General features: G+C 42.7%; 1 protein-coding gene across 6 annotated transcripts in view; it reads right to left on the reverse strand.

Moving 5' to 3' along the window:
* Nucleotides 1-11,940, reverse strand: part of LOC118292393 — a 32,757-nt gene extending 20,817 nt beyond the window's left edge. For 4 of the 6 annotated variants that reach the window (XM_035621317.2, XM_035621318.2, XM_035621316.2 and 1 more), the window contains exons 1-7: nucleotides 11,671-11,935; nucleotides 2,466-2,534; nucleotides 1,979-2,003; nucleotides 1,839-1,856; nucleotides 1,104-1,166; nucleotides 623-759; nucleotides 430-546 (exon numbers count right to left, since the gene is read on the reverse strand). In XM_035621317.2, coding sequence (XP_035477210.2) covers nucleotides 430-546; nucleotides 623-759; nucleotides 1,104-1,166; nucleotides 1,839-1,856; nucleotides 1,979-2,003; nucleotides 2,466-2,534; nucleotides 11,671-11,697 — 456 coding nt within the window. In that variant the 5' untranslated portion in view covers nucleotides 11,698-11,935. Of the gene's footprint in view, nucleotides 1-429; nucleotides 547-622; nucleotides 760-1,103; nucleotides 1,167-1,838; nucleotides 1,857-1,978; nucleotides 2,004-2,465; nucleotides 2,535-11,670 lie in introns of all 6 variants that reach the window. The other 2 variants (XR_004786892.2, XR_004786891.2) reach the window with 1 other exon arrangement.
* Nucleotides 11,941-13,472: the final 1,532 nt, after the last annotated feature.

Consider the following 13,472-nt stretch of genomic DNA (forward strand, 5'->3'; position numbering starts at 1 on the left):
CACTTTCACTCTATAACTGCAGTGTAATACTAACTATTAAAAACTAGTATTTTACAATTAGATTGTTTATTTAATGAATGAGAGCACTACAACTGATACACAAATGAACCAAATATGTTTTATGTCTATTAAAACAATTTAATGGATGATGACACCGGTGGGTTAGTTTTGAACACATAAATACACATGAATACTTCCACAGCAAACCTAGTGTACAAGGTGTTTTAATCTGCTAAGAACTGTGAGGGCGAACCAACAGAGTAAAGTTGCTTGACGACATTGTAAAATTCCATAGACCTGAGGGTTCAGTGACCCCTTTGATATACAAATAGTCATGTGATCCATTGTTAAAATAAAGATATTGAATATAGATGCTTTAATGTTTTATCATATATTTACAATTGTGATACCTGACTTTTGGGTACAGACCTGTAGTGAATCAGGCCCATTCTCCTTGACTTTCTTTGTGAGCTCATGCCTCAGAATGACTCTCATGTCCATGGTGGGCATCCAGGAGAAAATCAGTACATTGGGGTTGGTGTAGTTCTTAAACACACAATACAAATTAAATTGTGTTTCCAAATTCAAAACACTTGTTAATTTAATGATGTTCAGTTCTTACAAAGTAGCTGCTACAATGGTCACCAGTAGAGAGGTGGTATAAAATCTTGTCATGTGAACACTTTTCTTCACAGATGTGGCACAGGTAAAAAAAGGTCTGTTCTTCTGGACTGAAACATAGAGTCAGTAGAGACAAGCCTGGAAAAAGGGATGATTAAAAAACATATAATTACTTCAAACATTCTTAATCATTTAAAATACAACAAAAAAGATTTCTTAAAAATGTGTTATTATTCCAGTCCTGCGTCACAGCAGATCAATTTAATTACAAAGATTGTGCTGTAGATTATATAATGCATTTAAATTTGTATTAATTCAAAGATTTCATCCAACTGGAGGTTCACTTAAAAGCTTTTTCTAAAACCTTTTAATATATTACATTCTTGAAGTTTCCAGGGAAAAGCTAGTAAGCAGACCTTGACTTTTCTCAAAATAATAATTCAAGATGAACAATGAACTGAATGACAACACACTTAACTAACCTATTTTGGGTGTTTTCATGTCATATTTGTTTGGATTGATAAAAACGATGGAGGGAAAGAAGCCTGTGGAGGAAACATAACAAAAATATCACATCGGAGCAGGTCAAACATGTTATTCAATCTTAAACTTTAAACTAACAGAGTGATGGACATTGGCAGTAGGAAAATTACATTCAAATTAGTTTGAACCATCTCAATTCAACAAGCTTGTTATACATTATGTAAACCATTTATTTGGAGCCAAATTTTGTGGAAATTCAGCCAAAATATGCTAAACATCTGGATGTTGTACAAAGATGACGGTGCTTTTCTGACCAAATGGTCGAAATTAGCAAATTCTGTCCATAATCAATCAAGAGTTATTACTGCACAATGTATGCCAGTTAGATCTCTGTCCAACTTGATCCTCACCAACTTTGACGTCATGCAAATGTAGGAAATAATAACCTCACAAGATCAACAAGGCTGCATTTTTGTAGCTAGACACAAAGACTTCAGAGACCAAGAGTCATCAGGAGATAAACTATCCCCCAAGCACCCACAAAACTTGAAAGAGCAGAACATTTGGTGCCATTACAGTAGTCTGAAGCCATAATATTTCCCTCAGTGGTATTTAGGTACTATCTCATCTGCTCTTGACACAAAATGTGTCGTTGAAACTGAAATGACACATTATGCATTTTGGTAAATTTGTTCTCAAACACCATTAACAGTAACAAGAAAAAGCTGGCTTACCAGGAACACTGAACTTTTCTAGAGGCAAACAGAAAAAAAGATCAGATTAATCAACTGGACATCAAGTCTGAGTAAAGAGTGCACAAAAGACAGAAAATTAATACACATATTGGTAAAGGATGGGGGGGAGGAGGTATTACCTTTCTGGAAGATTTCTTCCATTTTCTGGTAGTAGAGAACAGGGAGATAATGTAGAGGTAGTTTATTAAGATTCAATATAGACAAGACAAATATAGCAACAGGAAAATGAAACAGTCTCATTAAGTTCAAAGGTTTAGTGTGCAGGATTAAGTGATACCCTATTGGCAGAAATAGAATATAATAATCAGAATTATATTTTCGTGTGTATAATCGCCTAAAATAAGGAAGTAACTTTTTGTGGCATTTTCAATATCTCCATGTGTTCACATGGTCCAAAGGCATGCAGTTTAAGTGAAAAGGAAACTCTGATCTCTGCCTATCCATATACCATATCACAAATTATGTGCAAATCACCAGTTGAAGGCTTCATAGTAGCCATCGGGAATACTACTTAATTTCCATTTTTATTGTTTTGGTTAGTGAAAAGTTCAAAACACTGAAGCGAATAACTTGATTTAATTGTATATGAAGTTTATTAATGCCCACCTGTCGATGTTCCTTTGAGCGCACATGTTTCTTGAAATCAGACACCTTGCTGTATTTGCTGAGACAGACCTACAACAAGAAAAGGTACATCATCGATACAGAAACAGGTGGGGGAAGAGATGGGAAAATTTGCTTACTTAAGGGGCAGTAAGCAAGTATGCATAGTAGGAGGACCGCACCAACAACACTGCGAATGCAGTTTGTAAATGTCACTCGTCGATGTGGTAGAAAACTTAGCTTACATATGCAATGTATAAAGATTATACTGATGGTAATGATGGTGTAATAGAAAATATTCTATATACTGTGTTACATATACTGTGTGATTCACAGTTATATCTCATGACCCCCTCACATTCTTCCATTACCTACCCCCTGCTCCCATTCCGTCACACTCCCATCCTCTGCCATATATCCTTTACCTTGAACTCATGACTCCCAACCCCTGCATCCCCCCCTGCTCCCATTACTTCCATCCATATATCTTTTTGCAGCACTACACTGCTTGGGGACAGACCTCACTGCTTGTGGGCAGACCTCTATCACTGTGGAAACTTTTTGTGTGCTCTGTGAAACCCTGCTCGTTGAAACCCTGCAGTTGTCCGGTAAATCTTATGGGACGTGATTTAATGATCCATTTTGGCATTGTTTTAACATCCCATCCTCGTCGCCAAATTGTGGTGGAAATCTCAATTTCCTCGAGACATGAACAAATAAATCATTAAAATAACAAGTTTGTCTGCAAGATATATTTAATTGAACAAAGTCAAGAGTACAACAGAGTCTGTTCAGCTCGTTCAGAGCTCCTTCACCATGGGTAGGGTTCAGAGGTCTGAACCAGAACATTGGTGAAAGATATCTTAAATAGCCAGGCCACACAGGATAAGATCAACAAGACAGGCCCTTTTATCTTTTCATCAAACGTCTGTTATTTTTGCACATTTGGCAGCATCCACCGATAGATTTTTTAAATAAATTTAGACTGCACTAAACTTCTCCTAACAACCCTTTTGCTGATTCATTTTGAAGTTCTCGCCTCATCCTTCCACAGACTATTGGCTCTGAGCCAAGGTACCTTACAAGAGAAACAGAGGGCAGAAGGGGAGGGGCGGGGCCTAGAAATCCTTCCTCCCTGGCCCAAATGTCCTATTACCCCTAATAAAACAGGTATTTATTACTCCTTGTGATCCACACCTCCCCCACCTTAATCTCCACTCCAGGCGACAAAGAGTTTCCCCCCACAAACACTAGAAAAGCAATCCAAACAGAACATATGCGAAATATAAGACCATATAATAAACTGACACCAGTCGACACCTTAAGAGACCTGCGAGACCGTGGCACTGCAACGCCACGGTCTCCCATACCCGAGGACCCGGGTTCGCGGCCCATCCAGAGCAGGAATATCACATCAACAAAGAGACAAACAAGCTCTATCCGAAATAACTGCCCCTTTAAGCCAAGACTTGTAGAAATATGTATCCACACCAATGGTACTCTTTGCTGCACTTTGTCTTTATTTTTTTACATTACACCCTTGTCGCCAGAAATATGTTGCTGACACAAACAGCGAAACACGTGATTAAGAATTTGGGAAACTCAAGGCCCAGTTACACAGAAAGCACCTCACCCCGGAGTCAGTTGGTTGCCATTGGTTTAAGTTCTATAGTACGACAAAGCCATGGGAAGAGGTTTTAAGTTGGGGTTGCTGTGATAAGACAGTGTTTCCTCTCTGATCTTTTCAGCAGTGGGGGCAGGCCAGCCATCCAGCCATTGGGATCAATAAACGTCATCTATTTATCTACAATACAAATTCAAGGAACATAAGTCCATCAAAGCAGCAATAGGGCAAAATATGATAACTTCAGCGCATTTAGTGCACAACATCTAACTGCATGTTAAAGAGCTTTACTGGAGGAGCTTGCCAGGTGCTTGTGCTGATCAGCAGGCTGTCACAGTCCCACTCAGGCCCCGTCCACACCACAAGATATTTTGGAATCGACCCCCCCCCCATTTTACCTCAGCAGGGGGGAACTGAAAGTTCTCCGTAATGATGGATTCATTGGAAAGACGCATCTAGCTGTTGAAACACTGTAGTACCTATTCCCGGCCTATGTGTGGCGCTGTTTTCTGCTACAGAACTCCACCAAAAAAGAAGAAGAGGCGGAGCATACAAATACTCGTAGAAGAAGAAGCCGAACAACAATAACAGAACAGATGTGGAGTGAGAAGGGAAAAGTAGACTCCTTTGTTTGGTCCGATTCTGAGTGCAAACTGCTGTTGCGACCTATGGTCGCCTCGCTGAGTGGCGTGTTCTGTTCTCCGTGGCTGTGCGTGTGTGGCGTGCAGCGGTGGCCGGAGCTCACACTTTGATGGTTCTACTTGCTCTGTGGTCTGAGTGAGGAATCCTCACTCTGAGCAGTTGCCGCGTGACAACTGTTTGGTTTCTCCCCTCTCCCCGGCCCTATTGAGTGACCGAACGATAGTATATATTGCCTTAGCGACCCAAGAAGAGTCAGCATCTGATGCAGCACCGTCACAAGCCTGTAGTCCGCCATTGTTGTTGTTGGAGATGCCGCGGGCGAGGGGCGAGGGGTGGGGTGGGGCGATGACATCATCGTATGCGTATCTGGCGTTCACACAAACTCAAATACACAAATGCAGGCGGGGAGATTTATCTTCTCCACCCTGGGACCTGGATTCAAAAGAGTGCGTTTTCAGGCAGCGAAAACTCCGGGTGCGTCTGGGCGGGAGGCGCATACGTGCAAGACTTCCGCGTATTTACAACAAATTCGCATTCGTGTAGACAGGGCCTCAGAGCCTGCAGGAAATCCAACAGCGCAGGCTACATTGCTCCAAATCAATGTTTGTCCAGATTCAAGGCGCGAACTGACTTGCAGCTAATAAAAGCCCCGCATTTACAGCAGTTGTCGCAGCTTTTGGCTGTTTAACTCCATGTTTCTTTCTTTGGCTCGAACGATAGCACTCATGCTAAGCACTAGCATGCACGTAACAGTTGCCGTCTCTCTCCTTCTCCACTGGGGCATTTCACCCAAAGATTCCACAGCACTCTGTCGTTGTTTCTTGTTTCGAAATAAAAGCCCTCACAGAGTCGTGATATTGAAGCTGCTGCAATTCTTGCAGCAAATGTCTGTTATTTTTGCACATTTGGCAGCATCCACTGCTAGATTTTTAAAATAAATTTAGACTGCACTAAACTTCTCTGCACAACCCTTTTGCTGATTCATTTTGATGTTCTCGCCTAATCCATCCAGAGACTTTTGGCTCTGTGCAACGGTACCTTACAAGAGAAACAGAGGGCAGAAGGGGACGGGCGGGGTCTAGAAAGAGGTGATTGGGCCAAGAAAATGAACCAATGGGTCGCTGCCCCCCGCTTTGTTGGCTGGTCGTTGGCCCCAATTTTTTATTTAACTTATTTTTATTTATTTAATTATATTGGCCCCAACAGAATATAAGCCCACCGGGAAAATTTCCATTACGCCAGATTACCAGTAAGGCATGGGCCAGTTTCCAGTTTCAAGGTATACCATTGTATCAAAAAGCCACGGTTCCAAAACCACTAATATTTCCTCATACCATCCCAACAGTATGAACTGTCCAAGTTAAAATGCCTATTCACAAAGAGATTTGCTATGTAATGTTGTAACGCCTGTACTTACATCAGTTGTATGTCTTGTTGTCCACTATGGAAACAAGGGCCCCTGAGGGTATGCATGACTCTGCAATAAGACTCAGGAAATTCATGACTGCCATATGACTGTCTGTGTAGACAACTGTCGTTTGTATGACTTTATCTGTAAACAAGTACCAACCAGATATACGTTGTAAAGGGGAACCGCCCATCATGCTTAAATACGCTTGTATCTCCTGTATTCGTCGGACAACCTCGGTACTCAGACATTGTGCTGTTGTATTGACTTGTCCCCTTGCAGCAAGTATATATTAAATGCCTAAAAACCGAATTCAACTTTCTGTGTTCATCAGATTATCCTAACAAGAAGTGAGCCCGTAAAGTTCATAAAGAGAACCGAAGATCACAAAAGTGTCAGTTACAGAGAAGCTGCCGTAAAGGTCATCATGGACGGAAGAGGTGTGGCTGACAGCTTGAAGGTAGAACCTGGTCAGCTTGGCGTTGATGCTCTTTGATAGGAAGTAAACAATCCAGGCTTCTTTCAGTGCAGATGTCCATCATGGTGGGTAGGCAGATACCAATTATACTTTTGGTGATTTTAACTTCACAAAGTATAGCTTTCCTGTTGGCAAGGGATCTATTGCTACACTGTACAGTGATGTATATGATGGCGCCAGAATTCAAAAATAAATAAATACGTAGCAACAAAAAATGCCTTAAATTTTACTGCAACAGCGTTTCCCATAGAATTGCACAGAATTTCGCCAGGTGCTGCTGATAAGTAACACAGCGAGAGAGCAAAGCATGCACATAGTTCTACAATGAAGCAAAGGTGCAAAACACAAAGTTTAAAATATATGTTTAGAGTTAAAAGTAATTTGTTCATTATAAATTTTGGTGGAACAAATAAGATATGGCGGGCCACCACAGTCCAATAATTAATGGGAAACACTGCTGCAACACATGAAACATCAAAATAATTGAGTGAAGAAGCTTCCATTAAAAAGGGGGCAGTCCTGTCAGAAAAATATGTATTATAACTAGCCAAAAACAACATGCTGATCTTAAAGAGAACATCCTGTACTTGTTTCTTGTATCCAGACATATACACATTATACGCAACCTTTGTATTTCCTTTTGTCTACAATGAAAGCAGAAGCACCTCAGGAAACACATTTCCCTGCAATGTGACTGTCTGTGCAGACATCTGTTGTACAACTTTATCTGTGCTCAAGTTCTACCCAAATAACCGTTGCAAAGTTGAACAACCCATCATGCTAAAAGAGCATTGCATCTCCTGTATTCGGTGTACAACCTCTGTACTCAGACACTGTGCTGTTGTATTGACTTGTCCCCTTGCAGCAATAATATATTAAATGTTGCTACTTGCCTAAAAACCGAGCTCAACTTTCTGTGTTCATTTGTAGCAAATTACTCCAACACTCCACCAGTTTACTTCTCATGGTTACTACTCAGCCTGTGTCTCCTACGGAACTGAATATATTTTCTAAAGACTATCATCAACCCCATGGATATCATCAGGGGTTAATTAAAGATACTATTGAGAAGCATTGCGGAAATCTTAGGATCTGGCATTTCTGGAGCTTGACCCATAAGAGACTTTGCTGCTGTGATTATAGATAGTTATTCCATTTCTTGTGAGTCTCCTAACTTCATGGAAGTGCAATGTTAAATGTCTGCAGTGCCCCTTAGAAAAATATGCACCAGAAATAACAATGACAATTTGTAAAATTGTCTAATGTGGGCCTTTATAATAAGTAGTTTAGCTACATTATAACCTGAAGCAACTTGGTGGCTTCCGTCAAAATAGTACTTGCATGTAATGCATGAATTCTGAGGAACTTCTGGGGACCTTGCTTCTTTTTAGGTTTGCTTTTCTCTCCCTGTCAATATCCTCCTCATTTGACCCCATGCAGAGCAACTGCCTGACAACTACAACTTTTATCAGGTTTCATTCTGGCCAAACATAATCCAAAGAAACACACCATGACCTTCTCCACTATTCATTCCATTGGCACTGTTGGTTGCCATGGTGCCTCCCATCCTACTGCTAGCAGGGTACTGGTTGGGAGATGTTGGTGGATTTTTTTCCAGGGAAATAACTATATCTGTTGCCTACTATGGGTGCGAGTAACTCACAGTATGTGTGCCTGTTCTGAAAACTGAGGCTGAGAACGTGTACAAGAGGAAGATGGAGGACCAGCTGCAGCAGAACAACATCAGTGGAGTCTGGAAAGGCCTGAAAACCATATCAGGTCAAAAAACAGCCAGACTCCCAGACTGCGGGGGATCAGAAGTGGGTGAACGACCTAAACTTGTTCTTCAACAGGTTTGATCAGCCACCCACCCCTCCCCGACCCAGTCACCCCGGCTGCAGCCCCCCTTTGTGGAAGACATCCTGCGTGGTGCCAGTACCAAAAGTACCACACCCGAAGGACCTAAACAAATACAGGCCAGTGGCTCTTACATCACACCTAATGAAGACGTTGGACCTGGTGCTCGTCTATCTCCACCCCCTGGTGCACCATCGATGGACCCGCTGCAGTTCGCCTACCGGCCCGGCATCGGGGTAGATAACGCCATCATCTTCCTCCACCAAAGAGCTGTTTCTCACCTGGACAAGCCTGGAAGCACTGTGAGAATCATGTTCTTTGATTTCTCCAGTGCCTTCAACACCATCCAGCCGGTGCTCCTGGGGGACAAGCTGGAGCACTAAGGAGTGGATCACCACCTCACATCCTGGATAATTGACTACCTCACCAACCTCCCCCAGTATGTGAGGACACGGGATTGTGTCTCTGATACAGTAGTCTGCAGCACAGGAGTGCCACAGGGAACCGTCTTGGCTCCCTTCCTGTTCACCCTGTTGACTTCATGTACAGCCCAGCCACCTGCCATCTGCAGAAGTTCTCTGACGACTCTGCCATCGTCGGCCTCATCACAGATGACGATGACAGGGAGTACAGAGAACTGACTCAGGACTTTGTGGACGGGTGCCAGTGAACCCGCTTCCAGATCAACGCGGGTAAAACCAAGGAGCTGGTGGTAGATTTCCGCAGGCGCAGTCACCCCCCCCCAACACCGGTGAACATCCAGGGAAAGGACATAGAGAGAGTGGACTCATAAGTACCTGGGTGTTAACCTGAACAATAAACTGGACTGGACAGACAACACCATGGCACTCTACAAGAAGGGCCAGAGCAGACTGTACCTGCTCAGGAGACTCAGGTCCTTTGGAGTGCAGAGGGCGCTCCTCAAGACCTTCTTTGACACTGTGGTGGCATCAGCCATTTACTATGGAGTGGTCTGCTGGAGCAGCAGCATGTCAACAGCTGACAGGAGGAGACTAGACAGACTGATCAGGAAGGCCAGCTCTGTCCTAGGATGCCCCCTGGACACAGTGCAGGTGGTGGGAGAGAGGAGGATGGTAGCAAAGCTATCATCAGTGATGGACAATGACTCCCACCCCATGCAGGACACTGTCTCTGCATGGGTACCGCAGGTCCTTCCTTCCTGCTGCTGTGAGGCTGTACAACCAGCACTGCTCTAAATAGGACACACTATCACACAAAGGACTTAACCACTCTAAAATTATTCACGGATACACTTAATAGTGCAATAACTAACTGTGCAATATTTATATTTTTTAATATCCCATGTGCAACTATTGCCACTGCTCTGTATATAGCATTTATATACCTTTGGTATTTTTTTATTTAATGTTATTTTTTGGTTAAATTTTGTACATATTGACCCTTTTTTGTAAATTTCTTATATATTCTCCTGTCCACTTTGCTGTTGTAATGCCCGAATTTCCCCATTGTGGGACAAATAAAGGTATATCTTATCTTATCTGTGTATCCCCGGGGAAATGTCAGGCTGTGCTCCCTTTGTTAGGGGCCAATGATTAAACAGTGTTCATGCAATAAAACACAGATATACCTCTTTCACACCAAAATTACCATGTAGACCCGGGTTTTTTAAACGCGGGTCGACCCACGTTTAATCAGCAATTGGCCTCTTTCACACCGCGAGCAGACCAGGGTCTAATGATCGTGTAGTTACAGGTGGTGGCCATAGATGGTGGTAGAGAGCGGTGCTCGCCACAAAACAAAGAAGAAAAACAGTGTAGTAAACAACAGAAAGCATGGTAGCCAGTGAGCCGGTGGTCAACATTATTGGATTTTGGCAATAGGACTTATTAATAGGCATTATAAAAACACAGGTTCATATAATTAAATTAAATGATAGAGCCCAAGTGAGCAGGGAACTTTCCAGAAGATTCACAGCAAGCTTGTGGGCCCTCTACCCTGGCACCACCCCTCACCTGAATGTTCTGGAAATGTTCCTTCTGTTGTGAATGTGTTACGACCCCGCCTCTTCTACTGTTGGGCTGGTCGGCCATGACAAACGCTCCTGACAATTTCCTGCTGCAATCTTCATATGTGAACAGCAAACTCCGGGAAGTGCCGAGACCCAACTTTCCGTAAATTTTTCGTATTACATTTCTGAAAACAGCTAATGACCTGGGGGGGGGGGGGGGGGCAGTGCCCCAAAGGGTGCCATTTCCACCCTGCCCCTGCAACAGCCCGAGTCCGCTACTGAAACTCACTGAGATTTATCTTAGTTTTAATTCAATCGCTAGTTTCAAGTCCTCCAATACAGCATGATGTTCATTTTGTAAATTGTGGTCTAATTTAGAGTAAATTAGACAATGAAGCACTGTATACAGTGGCGTGTGGATACAGTATAATTGAAAGCTGGTACCCTCCAAAGGGTGCATGGTTGCAGGTGTAGGTGGGCCCGCAGTGGACAAGCTCTGTCAGACCCACCCCTGCACTCCAACTTCTCATCTCGAAAATGGCAGTTCACCAAAAAACCGGGTGACATCGCGGTGGGTTGCTACTCGGCTGTGACAGGAAAACCTCACTGTGACAAATAAAAATCTGGACTGTGAAAAAGGCCTACGTGTGGTTTGGTCACACCGAGAGGTTATCAAAAATTGCTAGCCAAGTAGTTCTCAGTTTGTCTGGAGTCAGTTTACTCGAATAAGAAATTAACTCTGACCTAATCAATGTATTCAAATTCCCCCCATGGATCAACAACTTTGTTCCAATGTTAATTTCCATTTTTAAGGTTCCATTTTCCGTAAGGTGGCATTAATTTCACCCCCTGACCGACAGGGGGACTGGTTGGTTTACACCAGGGCTCCCATGTGGGCTCACAATTAACGAGCTGCAAGGAAACATGGAGCATCATGACCGACAACCACCGAGCAACACAACGTCATAAGTGAAGCGCAAACGTCATTTAAAGCAACACACACAACGTATTAAAAAAAAAACCCCACTATCAAATAAAGTTTGACTAGGCTCAAGTTTTCCGCTTAATCTCTTCACGTTTTTTTCTTTTCTTCCTTCACTTAATTTCTCGTGGGTTATTTCTTTTCTTTTTTCTCGTTACCGCTGAAGCGCGGGTGTCTGATGAAACTAAACTAAAAAACGAGCCATGACCGCGGACATATTCACCCACCTGGCAACTCAGGCTGATGTGGTCCATGGTTGAATGTGTCTGCAGCGGCGACGCAAACGACTTCACCCTTCAGGCAGACAACGGAAACTTCGACATGGGCTCATCTACTGCGCCTACTCAAACTAAACCGCGGTCCGATACTCGCCAGCTGGGGTCCAAACGCAAAGCCCGACATTGGTAGAACAACGTCTGCGCCTCACCGGCTCCCTTGACGCACTTCTTTTATCTGCTCGCAAGTCTGCGGCAGCAGCTGTGGTGGATTGTGGTTGGCCCCTCCTCCCTGTGACGTCACGCAGCATGCATCTCTGCAGAATGCGGTGTGGGTTGTTTCGGGAAGTCAATTGAAAACCGCTGGTGTAAGTTCTGACATTGTGATGGACCAACTTTTTTTAAAAATTTTTAATTTATTGAGCCAGTGGAAAGTATTTGATTAGTGTATAGTCAACAACGTGAAGTAGGCAGCAAAACTGCCCAAATATAAAAGAAATCGAAATAAATAAGCGACTCAAATATAAATATAAACATATATAAATAACAAATTTGAAACAAACTAGGCTATTCATGCAATTATATGTTTATGTATTTATGCATTTTTACATCCCCCCAACCAGGTAAGTGTAGTGGGGCATGCAGTCACTTTGGGTGTCCTAAGTCCCTTTTATTGTTTGCTGTGATTACACACACTGGGACACGTGTGATTCACCTTGGTCGCTGTGTGTGTGTGTTTGTTTGTGTGTTGTTGTAGTGTCTTTTTGTCAATATATGTAATGTGAGAAGCACATGTGGTTTACATTTTCTTACTCTGGAATGTTATGTTGGGGGCCTCCTGATGACCCCTTACCCTTCCTCTTGACCCCTCTTTGTTCTACGTCTTACATAGTATAACCCAATTTGAACCAGATGTTCCTTCTTTAGAAAACAACAGACCTATATAAATGTAAGCCCGAAGCAGTGTCTGCAGAGCTGTCCTTTTGGCCGGAACACTCTCCAAGTTCTGCAGTGCTTGAAATCGATGCTGGTCTTTTTGTAATAAACCTTTATATACAATCAAGACGGTGTCGGCAGACTTCTCTTTAATACATCTTCACATCATCGCTACTTAGTATACTGTAGTGTCTTTTTGTCCATATATGGAATAAGAGGGGAATATGTGTTTACATCTCTTTCTTTGGAATGTTATGGAAGGGGTCTTCTGAGGACCCTTACCACTCCTTTTATGGCCCTGATAGTTCCACATCTCACATAGCATAACTTGATTCGAACCAGATGTTCCATCTCAAGCCAACAACGGACCTATAAATGTAACCCCCATGAAGTGTCTGGAGGGTTGTCCTTTTGGCCGGAACACTCTCCAAGTTCTGCAGTGCTTGAAAGCGATGCTGGTCTTTTTGTAATAATCCTTTATATACAATCAAGACGGTGTCGGCGGACTTCTCTTCAATACATCTTCACATCATCGATACTTAGTATACAACAAGAAAACATTGTCTATTAAGTAGTGATGATGTGAAGATGTATTGAAGAGAAGTGCGCCGACACCGTCTTGATTGTATATAAAGGTTTCTTACAAAAAAAGACCAGCATCAATTCAAGCACTGCAGAGCCTTGAGATTATTCAGCCAAAGGAAAGCTCCGTCCACACTACATAGAACGTAGACTTATATAGGAATCAGAAGAAACATCTGGTTCAGAATTGGTTATATAATGTAAGACATGGAACAAAGAGGACTTGCCAGGAAAAATCAGGGGTCTTCAGGAGGCCCCTAACATAACATTCCAAAGTAAGAATTATGTCCTTGGAC

Source organism: Scophthalmus maximus, chromosome 22 (genome assembly GCF_022379125.1).
Source record: "Scophthalmus maximus strain ysfricsl-2021 chromosome 22, ASM2237912v1, whole genome shotgun sequence".
Taxonomy (NCBI): domain Eukaryota; kingdom Metazoa; phylum Chordata; class Actinopteri; order Pleuronectiformes; family Scophthalmidae; genus Scophthalmus; species Scophthalmus maximus.